Source organism: Centrocercus urophasianus, unplaced genomic scaffold, assembly GCF_019232065.1.
Source record: "Centrocercus urophasianus isolate 14NV4802_14NV808 unplaced genomic scaffold, USGS_Curo_1.0 seq_12, whole genome shotgun sequence".
In the NCBI taxonomy this organism is placed as follows: domain Eukaryota; kingdom Metazoa; phylum Chordata; class Aves; order Galliformes; family Phasianidae; genus Centrocercus; species Centrocercus urophasianus.
The window spans coordinates 3806377-3823136 of NW_024884364.1; the positions used below are offsets into that span (position 1 = coordinate 3806377).

Consider the following 16760-nt stretch of genomic DNA (forward strand, 5'->3'; position numbering starts at 1 on the left):
CTGTGTATGAAATTCAGGGTCAGCCTCTGGATTCTTGCAATAGTGTTTAACTTTCTTTCCCACAGAAGTATGCATTTGCTGCAGATTGTTTGCTGCCATATAAGCTATTTATTTAAAAACATAAGATGGAGTTATATTTTTTGCTATTTGTATAATCATAATAACAACAACAAAAAAATATTTCTCTATGAAAATATAGTTTCGATGGACAAATCTGTAACGTTTTACAGAGTGAAAGGAAGCAGTGTTGTTCTGCCTGAACTTCTGAAGAGATTTCTAGGAGTTTTGCAGGAATGCTGCATTTGTGATTGTTTCTACTACAAGAAAAGAGAAACTGCTGTGTCCTAAACATCTTCACCGTCCCCCTTTCCTCCCCCCACCCCCGAAAAAAAAGAGAAACACAGATATTTTCTCCATATAGATAGAAATAAAGGTATATATTCACATTTAACAAATTTAAGCTCAGCTGTATGTGTCTACATTTTCCAGAACCAAACTCTCCTATATTTATAGATGTCATTTTGTAATTATAACTTAAAAATATTCCCTTAGGAAATTCTCCCCAGTGGATGCAGGTCAAAGATGATGGATTTCCTGTCCAATACTGTGAAGACATATTGGTAGTTGGACTGGCAGTCTGTTGGGGTGGAAAAGATGCCTACTATATATCTTTACAGCAGATGCAAGACCAGACTGGTAAGTGAGCAGACAGGCTGTGCTGCTTTATGTGACAATGCATTTCAAGAAAGTACTTGTGATAGTTTTTTGGAAGTGTTACGGTTATTCTTTACTCAGCTCAGTTGTGTGATGGAGTAATTTAACCATGTTATTTTTCATCACTTTAAGTGTTCAGCAGGCTTGAACAAGTTGCTATCTATAGATTTGTACTACCAGGTGATTGGCACAAGCAAAGAACTGCTGCTCGTGTGGTGGACCACTTACATCTTGACTTACTCCTGCGTTCTCTTTAGCTTACCTGCTTTTCTCTTTCAACCTCTTTTAGCTTTCACTCCAAATCTGACATTAGAATAAGGCCCAGTCTGCTCTTATCGCTAAGTTTTGATTCCTGGCCCTCCTTATTTAGTAGTATAAACACAGCATGTTTTTTGGAATCACGTCTATTTTGAAAAAAAAGATGAAGTCTATATAGGTTTATTGTTACTAATTTACTGTCCTAGTGTACTTTTTTTTATGTTAGTTGCATTGAAGATTATCTCTCTTTTCTTTTACATTGGGTAAAATGTTGATTACGTTTGCATTTTCTACTTTAGAAATCAGTCCGAGTTTGGCACCACCACCTTTGGACAAAAACCTATCTGTAACAGAGAGACTGCATCATCTGCAGCTGTACCTGCAGGAGAAGCACGAGCGCTCACTTGTCATGTATAACTTCATTCAGCACTACAAGACCCTGCTGCTGGCTTGTGGCATCTCCTTGGAAGGAAGTTTTGAGGACCCAAAGGTTGGCAGGATTAAGAAATTTAACTTGGGTGAAACACATAAGTGGAAATGCAGGAGTACCTTCTGGTGCTTCTGTAATTTAGATTTGAATATGAATGTACATCAGAGGGTTTTGGGAAATTTTTTTCCAGTGGAAAATGTAGAACAATATTAAGAGAAATTTTCATGCAGTGTGCATGTTGTGTTGCCTACAAGAGAAACAGGCCAGATTCAATGTTATTTATAACACATTAATATTTCATTCCTGAATACTTAAATTGAGAGGATAAGTTTAAATCTCACCCGTCGTAGTGGACAGGGCTGCACTCTTGTACTGTTGCTTATAAGAAGCCAGAGACTGAAATGTTGGAAGCATTTCTGATCATATTATTGAATCTGAGATTAGAAGATTTTGTTACCAAGGAGTTTATCTGCTGTGTGTCTGAATTACTCTACTACCCCTATTTTCACAAAACAAAACTAAATTTATATGTAATTTCAAAAGTTATGAATGCCATCTACAATTCAAGTGAAACTCTTGAAAGAGTTAAAATGGCCTTCTTGTCCTTATTAGGAAAAGCTTTAGAAGTACAGAAATTTCTAAGTCGGTATTTATATCTTACATCACGTGTGGGCTGAATAGCATCAAGGCAATATTAAAGCCTGCAGGTAAGTAGCAAAGCTGTTCAACAGAAGGACAAACTTAGCTTTTCATACTGATGTGTGGCTAAAATTAAAGAGCAAGAAAAGTAGCACCTTTCCCCACACTGTTCTGTATATGAAAAGGAGTCATACTTATTCATTGTAGCAATGCAATGAATAGATACATACATACATACACAGTCACACCCCCACACCTCCCACAGACCCCTACATCTGTACGCATTTTTAATCTTCTGCTTGTATGTCAGAGACAACGTAAAAGAAACCTGTGCTTCATCCTGTTTTGACACAACAATTTGAAATATAGTTATGAGCAGAATTGCTTTGAAAACAGTGGGAGGCATGAGGCTTACTGAGAATAAAATTTGCCTCACAATATTCTTGCTGTTGGTGCTGATATGGAGAAAATAGAAGAGCTCAGCTTGGCTCATATATTCTAGATCAATAGCAAGTCCTGATTTTTACAAACTCAGTTTTCAGAGTAAACACATTTTGATCCTGGTTGTCATATTGAATCCTCTTTGTTTTAGGATGATATAAGTAAAACAATGAAGAATAGTACCCTTAGATGCTTTAAGTTGACAATAGGCAAGACTTTGAAATGTGTAGAATTAATTTTCAGTGAGAATAAAGCATGTAAGTGACATGACCTCTTAGAAGTTTCATCTGAAATCACGTAACTTTTCCGCAAATTATTCCAGTCTGCCTGACAAATGAAGAATGATGTGCACTGTAAACTTGCCTTAACCCCCAGTCAAGTATTAAGGTTGTATTATGATTAAAATGGAAAAAAAGTCTCATGGAAGTGTCTTTTTAAGGTTGCTTGTTGGCTGCTTGATTCTGGCTCAAAGGAACGTACCCTTCACAACATGGTAACTAACTTTCTACCCAGTGAGCTACCTCTCCTGGAAGGGATAAGCACTGGCCAGGGGGTGCAGAGCCTGGGGCTGAGCTCCAGTGAAGATCATTCTGGGCGGTACAGAGCAGCAATAGAGTCTGTGCTCATCTTCAATGTCATGAACCAACTCCATAGTGAACTACAGAAGGAAAATCTGACAGGTAAATAGACCTCCTCCTCTTGAGGGCAGAGATAGGGTAGCTATACTACCACAAAGTAAGTGATCAGTGGAGAACAGAAGAGGTTTGGGACTTCTTATTCAAGTGTATTCTGTGGTAAAAATCGAATCTTTTAGAAGAAAAGAGGGAACTTTCTTTGGAAATACATCTGTTTTGCAAAAACAAATTAACCAGAGGAGAGTTTGGGAGTTCATTATAGTAAAGATGCTTTTTTTGTATCCCGAGTATCCATTGGTTCCATTGGCTGAGGAACCCATCTGGATTATAGTCTGTTTAAAATCTCTGAATCAAAAGGATCCTTACCTCCCAGGTGAGTACCTTGGCTACTCTGAGGGGTCTTTCGGTGTTTGTTCCCTCTGTACACAGCTCTGGTGAGGTCGCATCTTAAGTATTGTGTTCAGTTTTGGGCCCCTCACTACAAAAAAGACACTGAGGTGCTGGAGTGTGTCCAGAGATGGGCAACAAAGCTGTGAGGGGTCTGAAGCAAAAGTCTTATGGAGAGCAGCTGAGGGAAATGGGATTGTTCAGTCTGGAGAAGAGGAGGCTCAGAGGAGACCTAATTGCTCCCTATAATTACCTGAAAAGAGGTTGTGGTGATATGGGGTCTAGGCTCTGATTGTGACAGCTAAACCTTAGAACATTTTTAAAAGATGTAGGTGGTGGAATGAAAGTGTATCCAGTTAGAAAGCTTTACATTAATCACATCCGCAGTTCATAAAATGTTGATATCCAAGGAGATATGTATTAGGAAAAAAAACACTTTTTTTGACAGAAGTTAACTTACCAACTTTTGATATAAATGTTTTACTATGAAATGTTCCAGAAACAGAAATATTTAAACTAGGTCTATTAAAAGGTCTCAGTGTGTCAGAACACTTGGGTTTTTTTAAATCCAAGGGTTCCCTGTTGCTTTTTAAAAAAAATTTTTTTTTTTTTAATTTTTTTTTTAACAAATCTGTGACAGTTAATATGTTTTTGATGTTATATAAGTTTTTCTTGACATTTGTTCTTACTCCAGATGTGTTTTCTAAAGTGGAGATGCCCAACCATTATTGCTTGGCTCTGCTGGAGCTGAATGGCATTGGTTTTAGCACAGCAGCATATGAAACCCAGAAGCAGGTCATGCAAGCAAAACTAACTGAGATTGAGACCAAGGCTTATCAACTGGCAGGCCATAGTTTCTCCTTGACCAGCCCTGATGACATTGCAGAGGTATGTGAGAACTCGGATGGGAGGTGGAGTACTTTTCAGAAGATATCCTCCAGGTGTTTTAGCTTACATTGAATGAAAAACTCTCATGGGAAGACTCTGTATGAAGAAGGAACTCTGGTCAGAGTTTATTTGTCTGTGCTCATTATGAACTTGCTGCCTGCAAGGTGCTGTGCATCTTCTGCTTGATAGTGATCGTTATGATTTCTGCTAAGGTCTGCAGAATGAAGGAGGTAGAAATGAAGTGGAAATTAACTTGTTGTCTTTATAGGACCTTGCTCCTCATGAAGCATGAGATCACCTGCCAGTCAAAAAGCTTTTGGATTATTTTGGGTTAATGGTGCAGGGCTGTTGCTTTGATGCAACAGCAGTATTTGACATACATTAGATGTGGTATCACATGATCTGAACAAGCTGGGATATTGCTTTTGTCTTTAACACAGACATGAAAGAGAAGATTGTTTTACAAGTTTAGAAAGAATTGCAGTCTGTTTTTAAGAATCTGAACATTTGTTTATAGAATGGATTCCTTTTTAAAAAGCCTAAGAAACAGATTTGGATTTGAATTACTAATACTTTTATTTCTGAAGAACATTACTTTCTATTTTTTATGTATGTTTCGTGTCATCCCAGGAATAGATTAGAAATGCTATGCATATATTTTCTTCAGATTAGTTCTGTTTGATACACTAATTTCTTTTTGAGGGGCTTGTTATGGAATTTGCAAACAGTGATCACTAAAGGAAGTTCTAGAAGTATTCCACCCATGTTGCAAATGCAGAAGTTTTGTTTTGCAGTATTTGTGTGAGTTAGAACTCCTCAAATAATGCTCAACTCTGATTTTATTCTGCTTCATAGAAAAGGGGAAGAAATATTTCTCTGTTTTCTGCTTGTTTTTCATACAGAAATCTTGTTTGAAATCACATGAAGTATTTTTTTATAGTTTAGTGGAGCTTTACTCTTCTTATTTTGTGGCAGCAAAACTTTTGTGCTAAATAAACTTGTGATAGAGAAACTTCTATTCCCTTCTCCCAGCAGTGAAATTAAATGCAATACCTGTAAAACAGTGTATAATGCTGCACAGAATGGAAAGTGAAGAACTGCTTTGTATCTGTCAAGCAGCGAGCATGTATTTCATTTTCCAGATTTTGGCAATTTGTTAGAAAAACTAATGTTCCGTGGCCACCTCCTTCAGTGCCAGTGTTGTTATGCTGAAGCCTGTTCTCCACTAACACTGCTTTTCTTCACTAACGTTCTTCCCATTTTCAGTCTTCTTAATTCCATGTTTTATAACAGTAAACTCACTTAATGGATGGAGTTAATTACCTTTCCTAAAAACATATATCTGAACTCAAACTTACAGTACTTAGAAAATGATATTTTAGATTGCATTTTGTAGTTAATTAAAATAAGGAGAGATGACTTTGATAGCATAGGTCTTTAATCAGCTTTTTAATTACTTGGAGCTTTCCTGCTATCCTCTGGCTGTAATAAGCTGTTCAAGTGCTGCATTCTCCTAGGAGTAGCGTGCAGAAACTGATCTGAGATGCTGGCCTTTTTCAGGTTTTGTTCCTAGAGTTGAAGTTGCCACAAAATGGAGATATGAAAGCTCAAGGGAACAAGAAAACTCTGGGTTACACCAGAAGAACAACTATTAAAGGAAACCGGGTTAGGTTGAGCAAGCAGTTCAGTACAACCAAGGTACAGTAAAGTCTGGTTTTAATCTGAAATTGTCTGAAAAATTCTTGCTTCACACATGTGCTGTTGGAGTTAGATATGTTGATTTAGACAAAAGTAAACTTTTTCTTGCCTTTTATTCCTCCAGTTACCACTGGAAATTTAAATTTGCCTTCTCATTTAGCAGAGCTGTTAACTCCTCCTAATCTTCTAAAGCACAATTTTAGTGAGAACCTAATAGTTTCAGTGAGAATAGTCAGGCAGAATTTGAATCAAGACCAAAATAGTTAATGATTTTGTAAAGCCAGTAGTAAGAGTGTCTTTCAACATAAGCTTGAAAGGCACTTAAATATCATGGTGATTAAATACAGTATCTTCCTTACCAGCTAATGCCCAGTCTATATTTGGTGCTTCACAGAATTTGTCTTCAGAATGGTTGATGTTATGGCACGTTGAATTTAGTAGTTCAAAAGCTTTGTATGTATGTGAAGGTGATCAACATGCTGAGCAGGTGCTAGACACTGTGCAGCTTCAATAATATCAACTTCTGCAGGCTAATAGGTGCTCTTGTCAGACAAGTGATGCAGGCTAACACCTATGTTCCCCGTTTTCAGTACTCATTAACGTGTTGTTGTGTCCCCTTGTTCAGTGTAGTCAGTGACTGGAAAGCAAATATTTAAATCTTTAAAGATCTTTAAAACTTAAGTAGCAGTGAAGAATTAAGTATTCTCGGATTCCCTCCTTTTGTGATGTAAAAGGCAGAGGCAATAACAGCCTGCTGCATACAAAAAACGCTGTACTGGAGAAATATTTGCATGACATTGTCTTTTGATTTTAGTCCCTTCATCGCTAGTGATGAACTTTGCCTTTCAAGGAGCGTGGTCAAGGACTTCATTGTGTTCCTAGCATGAAAATAGGAAGCAATCATAGAATGCATTGAGTTGGAAGGGACCTTTAAAGTCATCTAGTTCCAACACCTACTGTGGGCAAGCCTGCCCACCTCCAACAGGGAGGTAAATACACAAGTAAATGGAAGAGAATCATTAACACTGTGCAAGAGGAGGCAACATAGAGGACTCATGGCAAGTGATGCTTTTTTGCTCATTTCAGGTGACTTATCGATTGGTGCAGACCAATAATGGTGGATGTAAGAAGTCCAAAGAGACGTCATTGCCTTGCTTGTGTCTTATGGTGTTTTCATTGTTCTGGTGTAGACAGTATAAGTAGAAGAGATATCCATTTGATTTACAGTCAGTGACACTGGAAGCTCACTGATGGAGATATTTCTTCCCACAAAGCTGCAAGACAAAGCTTTATAAATAAAGCTTTTAAGGCAATTAATTACAACTGTGTTTCTCTCCACTAAGGATGTTTTGGAGAAATTAAAGACACTTCACCCATTGCCAGGGCTCATACTGGAATGGAGAAGAATCAACAATGCCATTTCTAAAGTGGTGTTTCCACTACAGAGGGAAAAACGATTCAATTCTGCTCTAGGAATGGAAAGGATATATCCAGTGTCACAAACTCACACAGCTACAGGTAAAGAAATGTCTGCAAAATCCTTCTTTGTTATTGAATTTTGACAGCTTTTCTGTGGGGAAAAGAGTAAAGAAATCAAGCCTGTGCTTTCTTTCAAACCAAATCAGAATACGTAAATATATGTTTCACGTTAATCTGTCCTGTAAGTCCAAATGTGTTAAAATATGAGGTTTACTCCAAAAGTAACACCTCCTGTTTTATTATGTTGGCCCACAATGTCAGATTTGGATGTTGGCAGTATGGCAGTAGAGGCTGAACCTTCCCACCAATATTCCATTACATGTTGTTGCTGCATGACAGATGGCAGCAGAGGGGCAGTCTGATGAAATGGCAACTGACGTGGAAGCATGTATGAAGCAAGGGTATGTAACATGAGTCCTCCATATGGAAAAAAATGGCATCCATTAACATTCATTGATGTTTGCTGAATGTTTATGGAGACCAAACAGTGGGTGTGAGCACAGTGAGGAAGTGGGTAGTGCATTTCAACAGTGGAAACAGTGACAGTAAGTCACCTCTGTTGGTGCAGATTTTTACAAACATGGTATGCAGGCTCTTGTTCGTTGATGATAAAAATACATAGCTAATTATGGTTACTATGTTGAAAAATAGTGTGTTGTAGCTGAGAATTTTCTCTACCAAATAGTGTTAATGCACTCTTTGCATCTGTTGTAGTTTCCATGAAAATAAATAGGAGGCATTACTTTTGGAGAGACCTATATAGATGTATTTGTCCTGTGAGAAGTATAATTTATTTCTTGCATATTATCTTGCAAATCTCTGACCCCAGAACAGATTCTGAATCTTGGAATTTCCTGTTAGCTATAAGAAAATGTTGCACAGGAACCAGCTTAATTAGCATGAGCTCATTAATCATAAATTATTTTTCTTTTTCTTCAGTTTTCTTTTTTATTTTTTTCTTTTCCCCAAAACACTTGGCAATTGTGTTTTGCACTATAATGCAAAACCAATTGGAGAGATTGGTGTGTTCCCAATTGGAGAGCTTCTTTTTGGACTCTTATTTAATTATACCTCATCTTCCTTCTCAGGTCGAGTAAGTTTTGCAGAGCCAAATATCCAGAATGTGCCAAGAGATTTTGAGATTGAAATGCCGATTGTAGTTGAAGAAAGCCCACCCTTCAGAACCCATAGAGGTGTTTATTCTTGTGCTGTTTCCAGGGTCAGGTAAGGAGGATCTTGGCAAAGTTTGTGTTTACTCCCCTGATCCAAATGTGGTTGAGTTGTGATTTTTTTTTTCTGTCTTTGCCTGTGGCTGCTGTCACTGTCAATGTGACTAATTTCTCAGTGTTTCCCTTACACTTTCAGGGGAATAAAGACCAAAAATGCTTGATTCAGAAGTATAAATAAGAAAAAAATCAGTGACATGTGAAAGATATAAAAATACTGATAGCACATGGCCTCATGTAGTTACTTTTTATAGTCATTTATGAATCTCAGCAGCAATCAGACTAGTGTTATACACGCTACTGTTGGATGGAAAGTGTGAGTCTGAAAAGTAACTAACTGGTTAGGATCTGTTTTAACTTTCTAAAAGCTGTGCTGAAGAGGGGTGGGATATTGTGGAAGAAGAAGAAGAGAGGTCAGCCATTTTATGCTGTACATCTCCCTGTGTCAGGGAACACGGATATACATTTTTGTTCTTTGTTAGTGATTTCATGTGTGATAAAGATATCAGCCTGCAAAAGCACCTAGGCTGCAAAGCAAGATTTCTGAATCTATTTTTTAATCTAAGAACCCTATTCACTGGCATATAATGATGTCAGAATTAGAAGTGTGTGTAAGTCTAGTGAGTAGCAAAGTTGACTTTTGGCAGCCAGCTAGTGAGCCCAGGGACTTCATACTTGGTGGTGAGATTCTGTCCTTTCAGTTTCTTTTCTTCTTCCACTCAGATTCTTGTCATATATACGTCACCTGAGTGACCTTTATCATCTTTGTCGCACAGAAACGTGAGAATTTTCAGAAATTTTCTGGCTCTTCTCTCTTTTTTTTCTTACCATGTGTATTATATCCTTGTGCCTTGAGTAGTTCAGAGGAAGAGAGCCCAGAAGTAACAGAATTTTCACAATGCATCTTCTCTAGAAAAGGAACCAGACCTAGCCATGGAGGCAGAAGCATTGTCTTGACAAACAGCACTGGCAGTGCTTGGGCTTGCATTAGCTTAGCTAGACAGTTGTAGAGGAGGCTGGGTTCTGTAGAGAAGCAGATCACTGAAGGAATGGAATCCTTGCTAAACTTTGAGAGAGGCCTGCTTTTTAGGCAAGTTTCTACATTCCTTAATTAAGTCATTGTGTTGGGAAGGTGCACAATCACAGACTGCTGGCACAAAAGAGATTGTCTTGTAGTCCAAATATGATAGGCCTCCTGAACTTGAATCCAAACTGTCTGTAATTACTGTGCTTGGTTCTCTCTTTCATCTTGCTCTAAGAATCTTCTGACCAAAGGAATATAACAAAATTACATAGTGATAAAAACCATTACTCATTTAAAGAAGTTAGGAACTTTCATTCAGCAGCATCATACAACCTGTTTTCCATGATTTTTATGCAGTCCTTCATCTTGATCCCTACCATCTCTGAAAAGATAAGGAATAAGAAGAAAATTGAGTGCCCAAAGGAAGAGCAGATGATGTCTTCCACACTTTGCTCTCCTGGCATTAGCTAGGATCTCACAGTCCCTAACCCAAGTTTCAAAGGTTAATTAAGGGCTTTGACTGGACTTCCAGTGAAGAACACAATCAACTGGCTGGTAGGCTGGTGACTGATGGAAGAAGAGTTACAGTGTGCACTCTAAATGTCACAGTTGTGTTTAGTTGCTGCACTGATGGATACAATTCCATCTGCAGCTGCAGATAGGCAGACTTTGGAACAAGGAGACGCAAATCTTGAGAGAAAGAAAATAAGGTTGCCTTGGGGTCCATGTATTGCTCAGTCCTTAGCGAGGAAATGTACTGTATGTCATAAGCATGTCATCTGCAACTTCAGCTCTATTTTTAAAGGCCAATGTCTGTGTGCACTCATACGCTCATGGTGCTAGAGTGGAGGAGTTCTTTCTTTATCAACAGTTGGGTAGTGTAGATGTTCCACTTGAGAGACCGGTACTAATAAAAGACCTGGCACTCGGGCTGGAGTACTGAATTTCCAAGATTCCTGTAGAGCTTCTTTGCTTGGTTTCTGGAATGCATTTATCACAGATCTGGAACTTTTAATCTTCCCTGTTTTGGAGTGGAATCACCCAATTTCTGAACCGAACTCTGAATGTAGTAGGAATAATTACCTCTAAATCTGCTCTGTAAATCCATTCAGTTTTGCATATGGCCTCTGGCTAATTCTCCCATAGTCAATTTTTTTTATGGATTGGGGAATAGAAGTTACTGTCTTGTTTGCATGCATGGCTTCTTTGTGGCAAAAATGATTATGCATCTTTTAGTGTTTTAGAAATTGGTGAAGAAAAGTGATTCTTTGTCTCCACAGAGGTAGAAAGCGTTCCAGTGTTTTGCCTAATGGTGTAAATGCTTGGGCTGAAGACAGAGCTGAAGGAAGAGGAATCCCGTTTTCTGTTAGCATGCGGCATGCGTTTGTTCCCTTCCCAGGTAACACTCAGATCCCTCTCTGTGCAAGCTATTTGTTAAGAATGTAATTAACAAAAACATCCTAGATCTGATGAAGAGTTAAGAAATGCTGACTGTACATATCTGAGTAGCCTCCTTGGGAAACAAATGCAGTTGGTAGCATGGTCTCAAAATTGCTCACAGGAAGGCTGTAAAGGAGAATATTTCAATTCAGTAAAATATTCTAATGTTATAAATCAAATGTTCACACCTTCATTCTCTCTTTAAGAATACATATTTTGTGAGGAGTTATATTTACAGAGCTTTTAATACAAATTGCACTCTGTCTATAGAGCTCTTAATACACACTGTCTCTAGCATTCTGTATTCTAATGCCTGTTCTCACACTGCCCTGGCTCAGTACAAGCCTGCTGGTCTGGTCTCTGTGTTGGGCATTCCCATCAGGTGCTAGATTTGTACACAAGCACCTGGACAGATAACTGTCGGGGTACATTTGATGGATTTTAGATATTATTAGGTTTGATTTTATTTCTACTGTTGACAGGTAGAACTTTTACCAGGTGCAAAAGTGATTCCTGAAAGTATTCACAAAAAAACAGTCTGAAGTTGCATAGAAACAGCTGCATATGACTTCCACTGCAGAAGGTGCAACTACCTAAGAAGCATCAGTCCTTTTCACTGTGGTTAGCCTCTGTGAGATAAGCTGCAAATGAAAGAAAGTTCTGTGGTTTAGTAGCATGTACCCACACGGACATAAATTATGTCAACAGTCAAGAAGATGCAATTCAAACCTTCTGTTTCTCAGGAGGTGGAGAGTTGTGTGGTTGGAATGTTGTTGGAGTAATATATAAAATAATGACTTGTCCTAATTTGTTGACTTCAGGTGGTTTTATCTTGGCTGCTGATTATTGTCAGCTTGAATTGAGGATCCTTGCTCATTTGTCTCGTGACTGTCGACTCACTGAAGCCTTGAACAGGGGTACCGACGTCTTTAAGAGCATCGCAGCAGAATGGAAGATGATTGATTCTGAAGCTGTTGGAGACAGCACCAGGCAACAAGCTAAGCAGGTGTATTTCAGGAAAAAAAAAAAAAAAAGATCAGCTTTCTGGGCAGAAAGGTTTGGTGTTCAAAACATTGGGAGTCACAGGAATGTCATTTGCAGTTTGAGTTTGGCTGTGACTGTTTAGCAATTGCTTTGTAAGTCCTCCTGCTTTCAGTAAGTTTCAGCTGGAGCTTCTGAGTTTTAGGGGATAAGAGTGGAGAAATGGAGAATAAATGGCTGCACTTAGAGGTCATCTCTGTTCCTGAATCCTTGCCCTTGTTACGATACACTTGCCTTCCAGTGAATCTCATTTTGTTTTGGCTTGTTCTTCTCTGCATGGCTCACCACATTATTATGGTTCTTTGCCCTGTCCTCTGGCAGATTTGCTATGGAATCATCTATGGAATAGGAGCAAAATCTTTAGGCGAGCAGATGGGCATTGATGACAATGAAGCTGCCAATTACATCGAATCCTTCAAATCAAGATACACAGGTTAGGATAAGACTATTTGGGAGCTCTTTTTTTTTTTTTTTTTTTTTTTTTGTTTGTTGTTTTTCTGTTTCTAAATTCCCTTCACTCCATGTCTCTTCAAATCCTGAATTCATCTTTGCTCTCTCACTCCTCCAATTTTTTTTTTTTTTAAAAAGCTTTTCATTTTGCTGAAGTCCAGTCTATGAACAGACCAGTTTGGTACTCCATAACATTTTACTCTACTCTCATATTGTATTTGTCCTGAGAGCACCACTGTCTGGTTATTACATTTATCAGCCCCGGGGATTAATTTTAAAGGTCTCAACTTTAATGAATAAGAAATACTCTTTTCTTTATTAAAACATACGGTTTTAAGGGATGTGTAATGGATTCCAGATCACATTTATAATTTTTAAATATAAATACTAGTCTCTTCTGTTTTTGTCTTCTGATTTCTTTGAACTTTTAGCTGTTGTGCTTGTAACTATTACATTCTTATCCAGTTGTTCAGAGTAGTTCTTCCATGCTTAGAAATGCAGCAATGTCTTTTTACAAAGCAGCACATAAATTTTTAGGAAAGCTACAGAAAGAATAGGGCTACAATCAGAAAATGAATGCAGGGCAACTGGGAGGAACTATCTCTAATCATAACACTTAGAAATGAACAAGTAAGGTATGTTTTCAAGGTTTGGGGTTTGTTTCTTTAGGAGACAAATGCTGAGTCTGTTTAGTCTTCAGTAATTTCTGGATAGTCTGTCCTTCAAAGACTGTTAGAAATGACTTCCCGTGTCCTTCCCTTCCCAATGTACGTGCAATCGCAATTGCAACATACAAACACCATATATTGTAATTTCAATTCCTATGAATTTTCACTTCTGTATATCGCTGTTGCTAAATTACGTATCTAATTGATTGGCTACTGCTGCCAGTCTTGATCTTGAACAGCTCCTTTTATGTTTTGTATTTTGAAAGCCTTGAAAAGTAATTGAAGTTAACTTTTTCCAGTTCAGTGCAGTTGTTACTTGAACTTGCAGTGAAAGGGGCTCTTCTGTGTCTCATCTTTCTTTGACCTAAATTTATTTTTAACACCTTTGATGGATTGACTCCTTCCTTTGCAGAGCACAGGTGGGTGAGCTTTTCATCCTAGAATCTGAAGTGACAGTCTGAAGTAAGCCAACCTGAGTCATCAAGAGCTCTGACTTCTGCTTTCAACTTACCCTCTTTCTGCTGCTTATCTTTCCAGTGTTGCTCCAGGTCCTGACCTCTCCATTACCAATAGTGTGTACATGATCCTCTGTGCCTGGCCACCATACAGAAATTACTTCCTACCTCCTTAGGCACAGCCGGATATCCTGACACTATGCCTTCTTTTATACCTCAAAAGCATTTATAAGTTTCCCAGCAGAGCTAGAGAACAGGCTGAATAAGTGATCATGTGCTTTGTCTCCTTCACTGACAGGGTCTAAAGGAAATGTAAAATGTGTGGCTTGAGTTTCCCAGACAGTCTTTATTTACACCAGTGAGGAATCATTGTAAAGCATCAGTTGTCTTAGTCAAGTTAATCAACTTATCTTAATGAAAACTTCCTCTTCCTTTTACAGGTATTCAGAAATTCTTGCAGGAAACAGTAAAGAACTGCAGAAGAGATGGGTTTGTGCAGACCATACTGGGGAGACGGAGATACCTGCCAGCTATCAGAGATTCAAATCCCTACAGTAAAGCTCATGTAAGTTGGGTGCAGTACTTTCCCCTTTTTTGGTGTTGAATTCCTCCAGATTATCCACAGCTGTGTTCTAAAGGGTCTGTGAGCCATTTTGGTTGCAACTTCCCCTTGTCACTTACTTCATTGTTCCCCCAGTTCTTCTGCAAATAACAAAGCTTTTGTCATGATCTGTTTGACGTAAGTCTTGTGTTACTGGGTGTGCAGCTGTCATCACCGTGTCTCACTTCAGAACTCCCACGTTGGAACTGAGTGAGTAATTTATTGATATAAGTGGACATGATTTTAAAAAGCCTCCACACTGTGATGCATTTTAACTCTTCAGGCTGTGCTGTTCCCACTCAGCAGTCTTCGCGTGTTACATGCTTTCATCAGTTGAAGAAAGGGGATTAAAAGTCCTACATTTTGGGGTATTTGTTCCTTTTATTGTGTACTTTCAAAGGAAAATTGCCCTGATTTGTTAGATGAATATTTACTTGTATATGCCTACATATTGGTGTTATTTTTTTCAAGGTCATTTTGGACACATCTGTCATAGGCTCTGTACTTCAGTAAGAGTGATTGACTTCCTGGAGAGGTGTTGGCATTTCAGTGGGGAGGAAGCATTGCACTTCTCAGTAGGAAGCTGAGTCAGGTTGTGTGGAATTAAAGATTTGAGTGGAACAAGAACAGGGTGTGGGAGTTCGTACTTTAGGTAGTTGAAAGTGAAACCTGGAGATGTTTAAAACTTTTATTTGAGATTATTTGGCTATTTAAACTGAAGGGATCTTCAGTGGGAAGCTTTGTGGATGTACTCTCTCTTCAACTTTGATTTATTCTTTAAAATCTTACTAAAGATCAATTAATGCATTATCTTCCCCTTTATTCAGCTTCCTCATTACTTTTTGACACATCTCAGTTCGAAGCTGAGAGACAGAGAAGAATTTACAAATACACTTTTCTTGTTGGAGGAGGGGACTGGTGGAGTTTCCTTGTGTGGAAAACCTGCCATTGTATGATAGTGCAGTTTGGTGTGGTTTTGCACAGCTGTGATGGGGCAGTTAGGGGCCAGTGTAGTAAAACTGATCATTATCCATTCCTGATAAATAGTTTTGATAGATAGTTCTGAAGATAGGCATGGTGCTTCAATTATCTGGGAGACTTTCCGGCTCTTACGAAAGCTCATAACCATGTGTACTATCATTCTCCCTCTTGTGGCATGTGACTTTTCAGGTTATTGCCCCTGATACCAGCAATGCATTTTAAATGTGTGTATATACTGCTCTTCTCAGTCAGCTGGAGAAGTACTGTGCAGGAAGTTAGTTTATAATGTCTCAGGTAGGTATACTGAACTCTGGAGGTTTTACTGTGCCTGGACTTGGCCATACACTTATTATTTTTTAATGAAGTACACGTGGCATTTATTTTTTTGAGTGGGTTTTGAGAAAAACTATTTTTGTTTAGGCAGAGCGCCAGGCTGTGAACACAACTGTTCAGGGATCTGCTGCTGACATTGTCAAAACAGCCACTGTGAACATTCAGAGACGTTTGGAAGCTCTCTCTTCTGTGACCAAGTCCCATGGACATCGGGAGAACTCATTCCAAAGAGATAAGACAGGTATATGCACCTCTTCCTTGCACTCTGAAGTAAAACTTCTCTGATAGTAATGAGAAAAAATAAGTGTCTGTAAAATCTCTGGGGCTTTGTCTTAGGGGGGACACAAATTTTATTTCCTGACAGTAATACGAATGTGCTCAACAGGCAAAGGAGTTGTAAGGAATGAGAGAGAATGTCTGTTCAACAGGCATAGTAAAGAAAATGCTGTGATTATATTAGAAACTCTATTTTGCCTCAAAGTAGATGTTGCACATTCTGTTGCTGCTACAGATTTGTTGAAAAGTAGGAAGAAGAGACTGAGCAGATACACAGGCTTCAAAAGCTGTGAAAAGATAGAGTGAAATAACTTCTAGTTCCACAAATATATATATATATACTTCATTAGTTAGAATTAAGTTCAGAATTTGCTGACCTTTGATGTACAGAGGCTCCACGATGGTGGTACAATGAAGCAATTATCAGCATAAATTTCTTCTGGCTGCAGATAGCAAAGCTATGCTGGGGTACCCATTCCCAGAGAAGTGCTATGAGGACTTCCTGTGTATAATGTAGACAGCGTTTTGTTCATCAATCATATATTTTTAGAAAGAAATAAGGGACAGAATGCTGTGTTTCATTGATAGCTCTGTGCTTCAGCCTGAAGCGTGAAGCTGTCTTAATGTGAATAATGGTTTTTGAACATGAGAAGGAAAACTAAATAATTAATTCTCAAATCTCTCAAAATCTCAAGG

General features: G+C 38.4%; 1 protein-coding gene across 1 annotated transcript in view; it reads left to right on the forward strand.

Moving 5' to 3' along the window:
* Window positions 1–16760, forward strand: part of POLQ (DNA polymerase theta) — a 55468-nt gene that overhangs the window by 32309 nt on the left and 6399 nt on the right. The window contains exons 17-28 of the mRNA XM_042809621.1: window positions 553–696; window positions 1272–1462; window positions 2922–3162; window positions 4199–4392; window positions 5953–6090; window positions 7434–7608; window positions 8658–8793; window positions 11100–11218; window positions 12081–12265; window positions 12622–12733; window positions 14314–14438; window positions 15876–16029. Of these exons, the coding sequence (XP_042665555.1) occupies window positions 553–696; window positions 1272–1462; window positions 2922–3162; window positions 4199–4392; window positions 5953–6090; window positions 7434–7608; window positions 8658–8793; window positions 11100–11218; window positions 12081–12265; window positions 12622–12733; window positions 14314–14438; window positions 15876–16029 (1914 nt within the window). The remainder of the gene's footprint in view (window positions 1–552; window positions 697–1271; window positions 1463–2921; window positions 3163–4198; window positions 4393–5952; window positions 6091–7433; window positions 7609–8657; window positions 8794–11099; window positions 11219–12080; window positions 12266–12621; window positions 12734–14313; window positions 14439–15875; window positions 16030–16760) is intronic.